Consider the following 13214-nt stretch of genomic DNA (forward strand, 5'->3'; position numbering starts at 1 on the left):
CAAGGCCTTATCCGGCCTTGCTGACTCTGGGGTTCTCTGGAACCACCCTTGGAGCAGTTGCAGGATGAGTCCTGGGCCTCCTCTTCAGAAGCTCCAGCAGCCCAGGTCCCTCAGTTTCTCCTGCTGGCCCCAAAGCCCATCCTGTCAGTCCTGCAGAGCCTCTGCAGCTCCTCCTCACTGCCCAGAACAGGGAGCCCCAGAGCCAGACACAGCAGCCCAGATGTGCCCCTCTGGCCTGGGGTGCCTCTGGCAAGGGAGCAGCAGGAGGCACTGCAGGAGCTTGCAGACAATTCCTGCAGCACTTGTAGGATGATCCTGCTGCCCAAGGGACGTTCCCATGGTGCCAAGTCAGGAACTGCAATGGGGAGTGGGGCCAGAGAGGAAAGGGCAAACAGGGATGGGCTGTTTGCCGGGCAGGGAACAGGGGTGGGCAAGAGGAAGAAATTTGTACAAGCAAAGAGTACAGAAAGCAAAGGTGAAGCAAGCAAAATGCTCAGGGCAGTTTGGGGGTGGATGCCAGGCAGCCCTGGCTCTGAGCAACAGATTCTGCAGTGGGACTCCCAGCTGATGGGAACAAAATTTCTGGCTGACTGCAGAGGCCAGGACAAAGCTGAGTGGTTTCCCTGCTGTCCACCAGCCCTTGCTGGGCCCAGGGGCTGATGGCATTTGTGATCCCTCAGGTTCATGTCCCCACAGCAACAGCATGGGGGTGCTCCCCCTGCTCTGTGCAATGCAAACAGGGGCTGCTGAGCCTGTGCTGCTGTTTGTGTTCCTGCAAGGATGGGGCACCTGTGTGAGCTGGGGGAGAGGCCAGGGCTGCAGAGGGGGGATGTTGTTGGCAGCTCCATGAGGACACTCTGGGACACTGCCCTGGGCTGTGCAGTGCACTGGGGATGGATCAGCCCCTGCTCTGCTGCTCCGTCCCATCTGCCCCAGGGCCCTTGCAGAGCCCCAGCCATGCATGCTGTTTGCTCCCAGCCTGCCCACGGCCAGCCTGGGGCTGCTCACAGGGCTTTTCTGTGCTCAGCATTGGCCTGGCTGTGTTCTTGAGAGAGCCTGGGCAAGGAGCCTGGAGCCCCCAGGCCCTGGGCTGAGGCATCAGCACTGCCCCAGCAGTGCCCATGGGCTGTCCCTGCTGTAGCCCCGGCACTGCCACCCCCAGGACTCTGCCCGGCCCCGAGAGCACTCAGGCCCTGCAGCAACACCAGGGCCACCAGGGCAGCGGGGCAGGGCCACGGCAGCAGCACTGGCAACGCGAAATGCTGCTGCTGCTGGGCACAGCTGCTGGGGAAGCCCTGATCAGCCCCCCGATCTGCACACAGACATTGCTGCTGCAGCTCCAGAGAAGGCAACAAAAGGCCATCTCTGCAGAAAACTCTGCTGGGAGATCCTTTAGTTTCTTTAAAGCAACAAAGAGTGCAGTCCCTTATTGGACAGTCTGGGGCCACAGGGAAGGTGGAGAGAAACAAAATGAAAAATGGCACAAATATTTATATTTATTAGTGGACAAGATTTAAAAAGTGAAATAAATAGATAAAGAATGACCAAAATGAAACCATCAAGAAGCATCAAAGATGACTTTTATTACATGTGATTTGCAAAAACAGCCCAGCAGTTTAATGCTTCTGAAACCATCCAGTCCTCAGTCTCCACACTGCAGCCTTGAGCTCCTGGTTCCTCAGGCTGTAGATGAGGGGGTTCAGGGCTGGAGGCACCACCGAGTACAGAACTGACAGGGCCAGATCCAGGGATGGGGAGGACATGGAGGGGGGCTTAAGATAATAAAATGTACTAGTGCTGAGGAATAGGGAGACCACGGCCAGGTGAGGGAGGCAGGTGGAAAAGGCTTTGTGCCGTCCCTGCTCAGAGGGGATCCTCAGCACAGCCCTGAAGATCTGCACATAGGAGAAAACAATGAACACAAAACAACCAAATACCAAACAGACACTAACTGCAATGAGCCCAAGTTCCCGGAGGTAGGATTTGGAGCAGGAGAGCTTGAGGATCTGTGGGATTTCACAGAAGAACTGGCCCAAGGCATTACCATGGCACAGGGGCAGGGAAAATGTATTGGCTGTGTGCATGAGAGCATTGAGAAAGGCACTGGCCCAGGCAGCTGCTGCCATGTGGGCACAAGCTCTGCTGCCCAGGAGGGTCCCGTAGTGCAGGGGTTTGCAGATGGACACGTGGCGGTCATAGGACATAATGGTCAGGAGGAAATACTCTGCTGACAGGAAGAAGAAAATCAGAAAGACTTGGGCAGCACATCCAGTGTAGGAGATGTTCCTGGTGTCCCAGAGGGAATTGTGCATGGCTTTGGGGACAGTGGTGCAGATGGAGCCCAGGTCAGTGAGGGCCAGGTTGAGCAGGAAGAAGAACATGGGCGTGTGCAGGTGGTGGCTGCAGGCTACGGCGCTGATGATGAGGCCGTTGCCCAGGAGGGCAGCCAGGGAGATGCCCAGCAAGAGGCAGAAGTGCAGGAGCTGCAGCTGCCGCGTGTCTGCCAATGCCAGCAGGAGGAAGTGCCTGATGGAGCTGCGGTTGGACATTTACTGTGCCTTGGCATGGGATCTGTAAAAAAGTAATCATGACATAGTTGGGTTTGGAGAGGACTTTAAATATCCCAGCACAGCCTGGGGGCACTTTTCCCCCACTGCCTGCCCAGGTCTCTGCTGCCTGGAGCTGTCCCTGCCAGCAGCTCCTTCCCTGTGCCCAGGGCTGGGCCCTGCCAGTGCTGCCAGAGCCCAGCCCAGCCCTGGGGGCTCAGCTCTGCCCTGCAGACCCCTCCCAGCTCAGGCACTGCCCAGGGGCAGCTCTGGCTCTGCAGGCTCTGATGGCAAAGTCAGAGCAACCCTGAGGAATCTGGAAAAGTGACACTTATGCTGCCATGGGCGTCCTGTGCTAATCGCTGTTGCTGCCTGTTTTATTAAGATCACAGAGAATGTAATTTTCCAACCTTAACTGAGTGATGAATATCTATGTGCAATTTCCAACCCAGACCAGTTGATTAAAACAAGCAGGATTTTCCCTTTTCTGCAGCCCCTGCTTCACTATGCTCCCTGTAAAATCTATTTGGAAATATTCTACAGTCAAATGCTCTGCTGGGAGCAGTCCTGAACCATGCAGCATCCTCCCCACACAAGAAAAACACTTCTATCCTTACCAGCTGTCTCCTCCCACCCAGATCTTGTCCCCCAGTGCCGGGAGCAGCTGCCAGGACTGGCTGAGAGCTGTCCCTGGCTGGCAGCAGAGTCCCTGCCCTAGAAAGGCGCCCTGGAGTGCAGGACCCTGCTCTGCAGGACAGCCCTGGGCACCCCTGGCTGCTCTGCACAAGAGACAATCAGAGAATGTACTCACAGAGTCTGTAGGCATTGGGATGTTCCAGCTTTAGGAGATGGCTCCAGGAGCTGCAGCTGCATTGTCCTGCAGCCAGAGGTTCCTGTGCCAAGGGCTGGCAGTGATTCTGCCCCAGCACTTCTCAGCACCTTCCCAGCCCTGACTGATTGAAGCTCTCTGTGCCCCTGTGCTGGGCCCAGGGTGGCTGCAGGCAGTGCCCCAGCCCTACTGGGCTGGAGAAGAGCTGCTCATCAAGAGAAATGTGCTTTTGAAGCTCCTCTTGGTTACCAGGCGCTGCCTCTGTGCCAGGAGCCCAGCCCAGCTCAGCAGCACAGATACAGCACAAGGACTTTAATGAGCCTCTGGGGCATTGTGCTCAGGCCCTGAACATCAGTCCCTGAGAGGGAGCTGAGGAAACCTCTCCAGAACTCCAAGTCAGAATCCAACTCCAAAATTTCTTGGACATTTAATGGGTCCCACTGAGGGACACGACTGAGAAAGTGTCCCCAGGCCCCAGGCAGAGCAGAGAATTAGAGGCAGTGATGGCAGGGTGGGGACAAAGAGAAGCCAAGTCTTGGTGCCCTGGGGCACAGCAGTGTCTGTGCCACCAAGGGCTATGAGGAGACACCTTGTGCTGAGGCCCTGGGGGCTCCTGGAACAGCACCAGCCAGGCTGGGCACTGTCAGTCCCTTGTCCTGCCATCAGCATCCGCCCCTAGACCACATCCCAGTGGCCTCAAGAATCTGCTGGAAGGAGTCCCTGGGGAGCCTTGCTCAACAATGGCCCTGGGGGCTCCTTCATGCTCACAGCGTTTTTCAAAGGACTTTGAGTTTGGCTTTTGCCTTGGAGTCTCTGAGAGCTTTGTGCAATCGTGGCCTCCAATTTTCTGCGGTAATTACTCCCTGGAGAGGCTTTCTCAGTAACAACACTCTGTGGGGCTCATTAATACTGCAGGGTACTTCAGTTATTTTAAGGTACTTGGTGTTTCCCTTTTGATACACACTGTGTGAAAGGTTTGTGCCGTCATGGCCCCAATTATCTGCTTTATTGAGTCCCTGGAGAGCTTTGTACTGAAACTTAGAAAGGCTTATTAACACTTTGAGATACTCAAGGTTTTTAAGGTACTTTATGGATTTAAGTATACTTTTAGGTACTTTTAAGGAATTTCCTTCCAAAATTGAGTCTCTGAGAGGTTTTTGTGCCATCCTGGCCTCCAATTCTCTTGTCCAAGTGCCCATGAGGAGCCTGTGTTAGGTATCTTCCCCCTTTCTGTTTTACAACAAAGATGGAACTGAAAGAATTTTGTAAGACTTTCTAAAAGCATCCAAACAAACATGGGACAATTAACAATGCAGCAACAACCACTAAGAGAATGAATAGTCCTGTTTTAGATAGACATCATCCAACCCTTTAGTCCCTTGGATTGGAAGAGTTTATTGAATCAGTTGTTGTTTTCCACTTGAAGCTTCTTGAACCCTTCCTTCAGTACCTGAATGCTCTTGTGGATTGACTCGCTGTGGATGGAGAGGTTCATGCAACACACGCCCTCAGAGTCTACACAGCCATGCCCATGTGCCCAGAGTAAAAACTCTATCGCTGTTCTGCACGGTGGCATGTCTGATGGTCTCTATGTCTGAGAGCAGGCCACTCATTGTGAGGGAGGTAGCATTGGTTTGCTTACTTAACAGGCACCCAGGATGGTCTGATTGTCCTAGAGCTTTAGCTGCAGCCACCCAAATTATTTCAAATTGGGGGTGTTACCATCTGATACCTGGATTAAAGCTTTCAAAGCCATCTCTTTGATATCATCCAATACTTCTCTGGCGATACCTACTGCTTGATCATCTGGTAGGCTGTGTTGTCATTCTCCAGCTAGATAGTTGATTGTCAATTCCGCCCTTGCTTCATTATTAGCATAGTCATTGCTATTAAAATAATAAACACTTCCACCCCTCTTCCCACCGGGTGTTTTCTGTAGGTGACAACAACATAATATATTTTAAATCATAGGTGTTCATGTTTACAGACATGTGTTCATCATGTTTACAGACATGTGCTGTAAACATGGCCCTCATTAGTTCATTAAAGCAGGGTAAGTCCTTCCTATGGTCTTTAGATACAAAGATCCTTGATTTCCCTGCAAACCAGTAGCTGATACCTGGGATTCTGCCCCCTTTTTTCATAACATAACAGGGCAATGAGGAATTTCGAGGCTATGTGCCAGTCTCCTTCCTTAATTGGAGGCATGGTCCAGTGTGGAGAGGGAATGATTGACAGTGAGGGCAGGACCCGTAGTTGTGTGGTTGGAGTCTGGAGCTTTTTTCAGGGCAGCGGCGAAAGTTGTGGTAGCAGGAAGTGGAGGAGCCAAGATGGAGGGAGGGTGGTCAGGCTCCTGAGCCATATTTTGGCTCGTTCTGTCTTGAATCTCCAGGGCATGATGCTCCAAGACAGCATGGTCATTGCCATCTTGGACCATCATTAAAGGTTTGAGAAAGGCAGGTTTGAGGGGAGCTCCCGAGTTAGGAGTTACCAACGGATTGAGTTTTCAACACACTGCTTGCTGGTCAAGTGTGGTATGGAAGATGGGGAGCACGCAGAGTGCAATGGGGTCCCTTTTGATCAAAAATTATACAGATCAACTCCCACTGAGTTGCAAAATTCAGTGGTATGGATTTTATCAGCAGAGGCATCTGGAAAATTGTTAATGATCCACCTCATGATTGATTTTAATTTGTTCTTTGAATGACTCCTAGGACTTGAAACTCACGCCCAGTTCTTCCGGGGTAAAATCTGGCTGACTCTGAGTTACAGCTGGGCTAATTCTCACATTGCTGATTTTCAATGGTCCCTTGGGACCATGCAGCCCAACAGAGCCACAATGATGTCCCTTGGATCCATGGTGCTCTGCAGTGTCACAATGGCCCCTTCATTTCACAAGGCTCCCAAATGTCACATTGGTCTCCATAGGAAGAAAGCTACGGAGCCCCCATGTTTCAGAAGCTGATGCATGGCAACCACTAGAGGCCAAGGCAAGCTTGACCTGTCTGTCCTGGCGTGTTTGCTTGGACCAACCATTGGATATTTGAAATTATGGATGTGGAATCCTAATTTCAGACATTTGTGCCTGGAGAAGACGGATGTTTTTCTTCCATAAAAAGAAAAGCACAGAGCCCTTTCCAGTGTTTGCAAAACAGGTAAGTGCTGGCACTCAGGAATCAAAGACCAGCCAGATCTCTCTGTCCTGGCAACTTTTGTCTGGCAGTATTCCTTGGATACACAGAAATTTGGAGGTGGAATCAAAGTTTTGGCCATGGATACCTGGAAAAGATGGACAGTTCTTTTCTATTCAAAGGAAAGCCCAGAGCCCCAGTGTTTCAGGGGCAGATGGGAGTGGCCTTCCACATTCCAAGGTCGGCCAGACCTGTCAGGTAAACCCTGGGAGTCCAAGGCAGCCACACCTATTTCACGTTCCCTTGGTTCCACAGGGCCCTGCAGTGTCACAATGGTTCTCTTGCTTCCATGATGCCCTCTGGTGTCATAATGGCCCCTTGGTTACACAAGTCTTTAAGGATCTAAATGGTCTCCATGGTTCCAAAAGCCCAGGCTATCATAATTATCTATTGGTTCCATGAAGCTCCTCTTGGTCACCATGGCCCCTTGGTTCCATGGGCTCCAGTGGTACCACAATGATCCCCTTGGCTCCACAACTTCCCATAGTGTCACAATGGCCCCTTCCCTCCATGAGGCCCTGCAGGGTCACAATGGTCTCCATGATTCCATGGGGCCTTGCATTACCACAATTTTCTCCACGGATCCACGGTGCCCTGCAGGATCACAATGACCCTTTGGCTCCATGAGGCCCTGAAATAGTACAATTGCCTCTTGGTTCCACAAAGCCCCGTGGGTTCACATTGGCCCCTTGGGACCATGCAGCCCAACAGAACCACAGTGATGTCCTAGGTTCCATGATGCTCCACAGTGTCACAATGGTCCCTTGGATCCCTGGTACTCTGCAGTGTCACAATGTTTCCTGCATTTCAGTAGACCTCAAAGTGTCACAATGGCCCCCATAGTTCCTCAAGACTCCACAGTGTCATAATGGCCCCTTGGATCCATGGTACTCACAGTGCCACAATGATTCCCTTGGTTCCACAAGTTCCTACAGTGTAACAATGCCCTTTGGCTCCACAAACCCCCACATTGTCACAATGGTCTCCATAGGAAGGAAACCACCGAGCACCGGGGCAGATGAGAGGCAGTCACCAGAGGCCGAGTCTAGCCACACTTGACTGTATTGGCAGATTTTGTTTGGGAGAAACCCTTGCATATAGTGAATTTAAGAGGTGCAATCCTAATTTCAGGCATAGAAGCCTAGACAAGAAGGAGAGCTCTTTTCCATAGGAAGGAAAGCACAGAGCCCCAGTGCTTCACAGTCAGATGAGAAGTGGCCCTTGACATGTCAAATTCAGTGGGACCTGTCAAACAGCCCCCAGGAGGTCAAAGCAGGCAGACCTGTTCCATGGTTCCTTGATTTCATGGGTCCCCACACTGTCACAGTATTCTCCTTGATTCCATGAAGTCTTGCAATGTCACAATGGCTTCTTGGTTTCATGAGCCCCAACAGAGTCACAGGGTTCCCTTGGCTCCATGCGGCCTCGCTGTGTCACAATGGTTCCTTCTTTCTATGGACCCCAGTGTTTAATTTTTGACCCTTGCAGCCGTACTGCCCCTGAGTTCCACAATGGTCTCCTTGATTCCATGAGGCACCATGAGGTCACAACTGACCCTTGATTCCATGAGATTCTGTATTGTCATTGTGGTTGCTGTCAGAGGCTGGATGAGATTGATGTCCCGAGACACCTTGGGATGCTCAGAATGCCCATGTGGGGCCAGGGCCGGGTCAGGCCTTGGTTTGTGGTGGGACAGAACCCCACCCCCAGCCCTGGCCTGGCAGAGCTGTCAGTCACACAGTACGGGCAGTGCTAACATAGTTCTGATTGGCTGAGCTGTCAATCAATCACACACCAGCCGCTGGTGCCTACCATGGCTCTGATTGGACAAGCAACTGGCATTCCCACCCCAGGGGTGGGCCCATGAAGGAGCAGGGGGTTAAAAGCCAGAGCCCGAGGCCAGCCCATGATCTGGATCCTGCCTTCTCCTGGGGTTTCTCTGTTGGTGATGCTGGAACCCCAGCAGTTGGTACCTATGTGCGTCTCTTTCTATGGATCTTCTGTCTTTCTGTTGTTCTCTATTTCTTCTCCTTCTAATCCTACTTACCTGGAGCATTTTGGGGTAACTTCACATGTCAAGGATTAAAGGGTTTTAGGTTAAATGTGTGGGAATCCAGGGCACAGGGAATATTTCTCTGTCTGCTCTAAAGGGGTCCTGACCCCCAGAGAAACGCTGCCTTTAACCGTCCCCCATGGAGAGGACTTCCAGGACTTTGAGACAGGTTAGAATTTATCAAAGTCTAAAATAGATTAGAGGGTAGTATAGCATGTGCCTTGGGTGAGAAATTTAGGTGTTGGGATTTTTAATATGATGTAGATAGGAAGCAAGATGGAGGAATTTGGATGTAGTCCCTTTCATCTTCTTCATCTACTCCATGTTCTGCAGTGTTGGTGGCACAGGGTCATTGGTCGAGGAAAGCACAGTGTAGAGGTTATGTGGACAGTCAAGGGATGAGTAATTGGTAGATAAGTAGAAATAATATACATTTTAAGACTTAATAAGTGAGACAACTTTAAAAGACCTTGAAACCGTACATTTTAGAGCCATTTTGAGGTGTTTATCCAGCATGCTTAGCCTGGTATGCACAGCATGCAAAACTTTAGAGAAGATAACAATACACAAGAAGCTGAAGACCAAAAAAGTCCTGTGCATCTCCTTTTACCTGGCACAGAACTGCTACAGGAGGGTTTCCCACATCCAGAGAGCGCCCACAAAGGCCGAATGTAAAACAAACATCAATAACTGGCACCTTGACAATATTTATAAAAGATTGTTTTTTCCATAATGCTGTTTACTGAAGGATGTTGTCTTAATTGGCCAATCATGTGAAATGTGTTGATTAAAGGACCAGTGAGGTCCACCTGTAGCAAACCAAGGTATAAAAGAAGAGGATTGAAAAACAGGTGGCTTTTAGCCCTTAGCCTTCTGATCTGAGTCTGTGTCATCTCTGATTCAATGGTGACGTTTGGGCATCTATGGGGGCTATTGGGAATCCTTTCTGCATGTTGTGACCCAACAGGAGTTTCCCTAATAGATTTTGCCTGAAGGTCTCACTGCGCCCATGACAGGAACCCTGTGAGTGTCTGGGACATCCTGGCTCTTTGGCAGCCTGGGGACTCCTGGGATGTCACCGTAGAGCCCCCGTGAGTGTCTGTGACAGATTGGTTCCTTTGCAGCCCAAGGTCCCCTTGGATGTCACCATGGAATGGCTGTGACTGCCTCTGACCACAGGGCTCTTTACAATCCCCAGAAAGCCCTGGGAGGTCTCCATGGAGCCCCTGTCTGTGCCTGTAACATTCAAGCTGTGGAACAGCCTGGAGACTCTTAGAAAGTCCCCATGGAACCCCTCTGAGGGCCTGTGACAAATCTGATCCTTAGCAGGAAACCATCGCCAGGACCCTGTTGCTATGGTCAGTATCCATGGCAACCATTACCAGGGCCCTGTTGCTATGGTCAGTCCCTTGGCAGCTCCATGGAGACCCCATGCCAGGGGTGGTTGCCATGGACACCAGCTCAGGCCTGCAGCCAGAGCCCGTTTCCATGGCAGCCTCTGGCAGCCTCATCCCCAGGCTCATGGGATCCCAGAACCACAGAATTGGCTGAGCTGGGAGGGACCCATCAGGATCCTCCAGTCCAACTGCTGACACTGCACAGGACACCCCAACAATGCCAGCCTGGGCCTGGCAGTGCTGTCCAAACGCTACTGGAGCTCAGAGAGCCCTGGAGCTGGGACCCTTCCCTGGGGAGCCTGGGCAGGGCCCCAGCAGCCTCTGGGCAAAAACCTTTCCCTGACATCCAACCTGAGCCTGCCCCGACTCAGCTGCAGCCGTTCCCTCCACTCCTGTCCCTGGGCACAAGAGGGAAGAGGTTCCCACAGCCCCAGCCAGGGACCCGCTCCCAAGGCTTTTGCCATGGCCACCAGGGCTGGGACCAGCTGGGATGCTCGGTTTCCATGGGCTGGGGCCGGGCTTCAGGAATGGGATTCCCCAATTTCCTGCTCCTGCTAAAACCGCACTGCCCTCACTGCCCTCCCGCCTCCCATGGAAAGCACAAAAGACAAAGATCCCGAGCTGGGATAAGAACAATTTACTGGGAACACCAATGAGATAAGAAAAAAATAAGAACAGAAACAATATTGATAACAGAGGGGATAAATAAAACTGTTTACAGGGAAAACTACAATAGAACTCACTGGGTCTTCCTGGCCACAATTTCTCCTTCCTGGTAATTTCACCCTTCTCCTCAGGGAGAGAGAGAGTCCATTTCCTGCCCTGGCAATGACCTGAGGTGGGAGTGAATGTAATGAGAGGGCCATAGCCAGACCTTCTTTTTTTTTCCATTCCAAATCATTACATTGGCAGGGACAGGAAAAGGTACAGGTGTCTTCCCAGCATGGATCATAGGGAACATGGATCATCAGGGGTCTTCCCAACATGGGTACTCCAATGATTTGAGTTGGGACAGTGCACAAAATCCTCCTGCACTTGGGGCATTGGCAGTCCTTCCCTTACCGTTGGTATGTGGTCAATTGAGAGCTCTGGGTGAAGCTCTTCCCACACTGGGGACACTTGTAGGGCCTCTCCCCAGTGTGGATGCACTGGTTGGTGACTAGGCTGGAGTTTTGCTTGAAGCCCTTCTCGCACTCAGGGCAGAGGAAGGGCCTCTCCTCTGATTGAATCTGCTGGTGGCTGCAGAGATTGGAGCTGGTCTGAAACTTCTTCTGACTCTGGGGACACTCGTAGCCCCTCTCCCCAGTGTGGATGTGTTGGTGCCTGATGAGGTGGAATTTCTGCTTGAAGCCAATCATACAGTCAGGACAGCGGAAGGGCCTCTCCTCAGTGTGAAACCGCTGGTGCTTGAGGACAGTGGAGATGGTGCTAAACCTCTTCTGACACTCAGGGCAATTGTATGGCCTTTCCCCAGAGTGGATCCTCTGGTGGTAGAGCAAGAGGGACTTCAGCCTGAAGCTCTTCCCACATTCCCAATATTCATAGGGCCATTCCCTGGTTTAGGTTCTCTGGTGGCAGATCAGTTTTGAGCTCCGGCTAAAGCTCATCCCACATTCTCCACACTCGTAAGGCCTCTCCCCCGTGTCGATGTGCTGGTTCCTGATGGTGTGGGAGCTGTGCTTGAAGCCCATCCCACAGTCTGGGCAGCAGAAGGGCCTCTCATCCATGTGAATCCGCTAGTGCGGGAGGAGATGGGAGCTGGGGTGAAACCTCTTCCCAAACTCGGGACACTCGTAGGGCCTCTCCCCAGTGTGGATGCGTTGGCACCTCATGAGGTGGGAGGTGCAGCTAAAGCCTTTCCCACACTCCCTACATTCATAGGAGCATTCCCCAGTGTGGATCATCTGGTGCTGGATAAGGATGCTGCTGTGCCTGAAGCTGTTCCCACACTCCGAAAACTTGTGGGGCTTCTGCCCATCATGAAGCTGCTCAGGGACCACCAGCTCCGACCTCTGGCTGAAGCTCTGTCCACCTTCCTGGCCCAGGGTGGGTCTTTCCTCCTCAGAGTGCTCTCAGCTGGCTTTCCAGACCCTCTTCCTGTGGAATCTCCTGGGATTTTCCCCCCAGTTGGATTCCTGTGTCTTGGGGTCACTAACAATGGCCTCTTCCATGAGGTTCTGCTTTGGGGATTTGTCCCTTCTGGTCTCCATCCTCAGTTTCCTGTCTGGGGGAAGAAGGACAAGGAGAGGATGAGATTTGCCTCTGTGCCAGATAGAAGGGGAAGGAGATCCCCCCAGTGCATCCCTAGCAGGATGGCATTGGCAGCAGGGTTGTCCTGCAGCCGGGGTCCGTGCTGGGCTGGGAGATGGAGCAGGAGAGAGGGGGAAAGGGGCACTGACTTCCTCCTCACCTTCCTGGGTGTCCCGGGGCATCTTCCTTTTCCTTACAGACTTCCCCTCCATCTGGTGCAGGTTTGGGGATGGGAATTTCTGTTTCAGGAGAAAAACAAGGGATGAGCACATTGTCTTTTGTACTATTTGAAGGCAAACCTGGGGCAGAGTCTAAGCCAGAATTACAATTTAATAAGAAAATGAAGATCACGCAACGATACAGAAACACTGCCTTAAACTGACAGAGTCAGGATGTAACCTGACTCACTGTTGGTCAGGGTGGTGGCAGCAGTCCCATTAAATGGTGGCTGCAGTCCTGTTGAAGTGATGAACGTGATTCTGTCGAAGCAGTGATCCTGTAGAAGGGTCTGGTCTTCCTCTGAAGGTCCAGTAGTGGTTATGGAGCTCTTGTCCTCTGGGAATCCAGCAGGCAAGCTGCTCCTGGTGTTGCAAGGCTCAGCTTATATCCAGATAGGAATGCTTGGATCCTCCCCCTGGGCAGAGCATCCCACAATGGGATGATGGAATTTTATCAGTCCTGCAGTAAAACTCAATGGCCCATTCACAGAAGATATCTCCCTTGGAGGGCGTTATCAGGGGTGAGTCATGGAAGAGATAAAGAACACTGCCCCACCTGTTTATAACAGTTGATGAAGATGGGGATTGAAAACATGCATTTGGTTACATCTTACATTGCACCCTGAAACAGTGGGGTAATCCCTGCTCAGGGGGTGAACACCACCCCTCTTACCCAAACTGGCTCAGCTGTAAAACCCCTACAATGGGATGGAAACACACACAATGTCAC

The 13214-nt window shown here is 51.8% G+C and overlaps 1 protein-coding gene across 1 annotated transcript; it reads right to left on the reverse strand.

Moving 5' to 3' along the window:
• Positions 1-1426: 1426 nt before the first annotated feature.
• LOC134434130 (olfactory receptor 14J1-like) lies at positions 1427-12226 on the reverse strand. The gene is made up of 4 exons (XM_063182822.1): positions 12173-12226; positions 11629-11752; positions 1707-2227; positions 1427-1438 (listed from the first exon to the last, which is right to left on the reverse strand). Exons 1-4 carry the CDS (start codon positions 12224-12226, stop codon positions 1427-1429), a joined length of 711 nt encoding a protein of 236 aa, XP_063038892.1.
• Between the last annotated feature and the right edge of the window lie 988 nt (positions 12227-13214).

The sequence above is a fragment of the Melospiza melodia genome, unplaced genomic scaffold, assembly GCF_035770615.1.
Source record: "Melospiza melodia melodia isolate bMelMel2 unplaced genomic scaffold, bMelMel2.pri scaffold_32, whole genome shotgun sequence".
NCBI lineage: Eukaryota > Metazoa > Chordata > Aves > Passeriformes > Passerellidae > Melospiza > Melospiza melodia.

Bases quoted from the DNA above. Each gene is read 5' to 3' on its own strand.
- LOC134434130 (XM_063182822.1), bottom strand. From the start codon at position 12,226: ATGGAGACCAGAAGGGACAAATCCCCAAAGCAGAACCTCATGGAAGAG. The intron at 11,753-12,172 runs GTTAGTGACCCC...CTCCCGCACTAG, and splicing joins ACCTCATGGAAGAGGCCATT to CGGATTCACATGGATGAGAG. The intron at 2,228-11,628 runs GTGGGATGAGCT...TCTTCCTGTCAG, and splicing joins GCCTTACGAGTGTGGAGAAT to CAGAGTATTTCCTCCTGACC.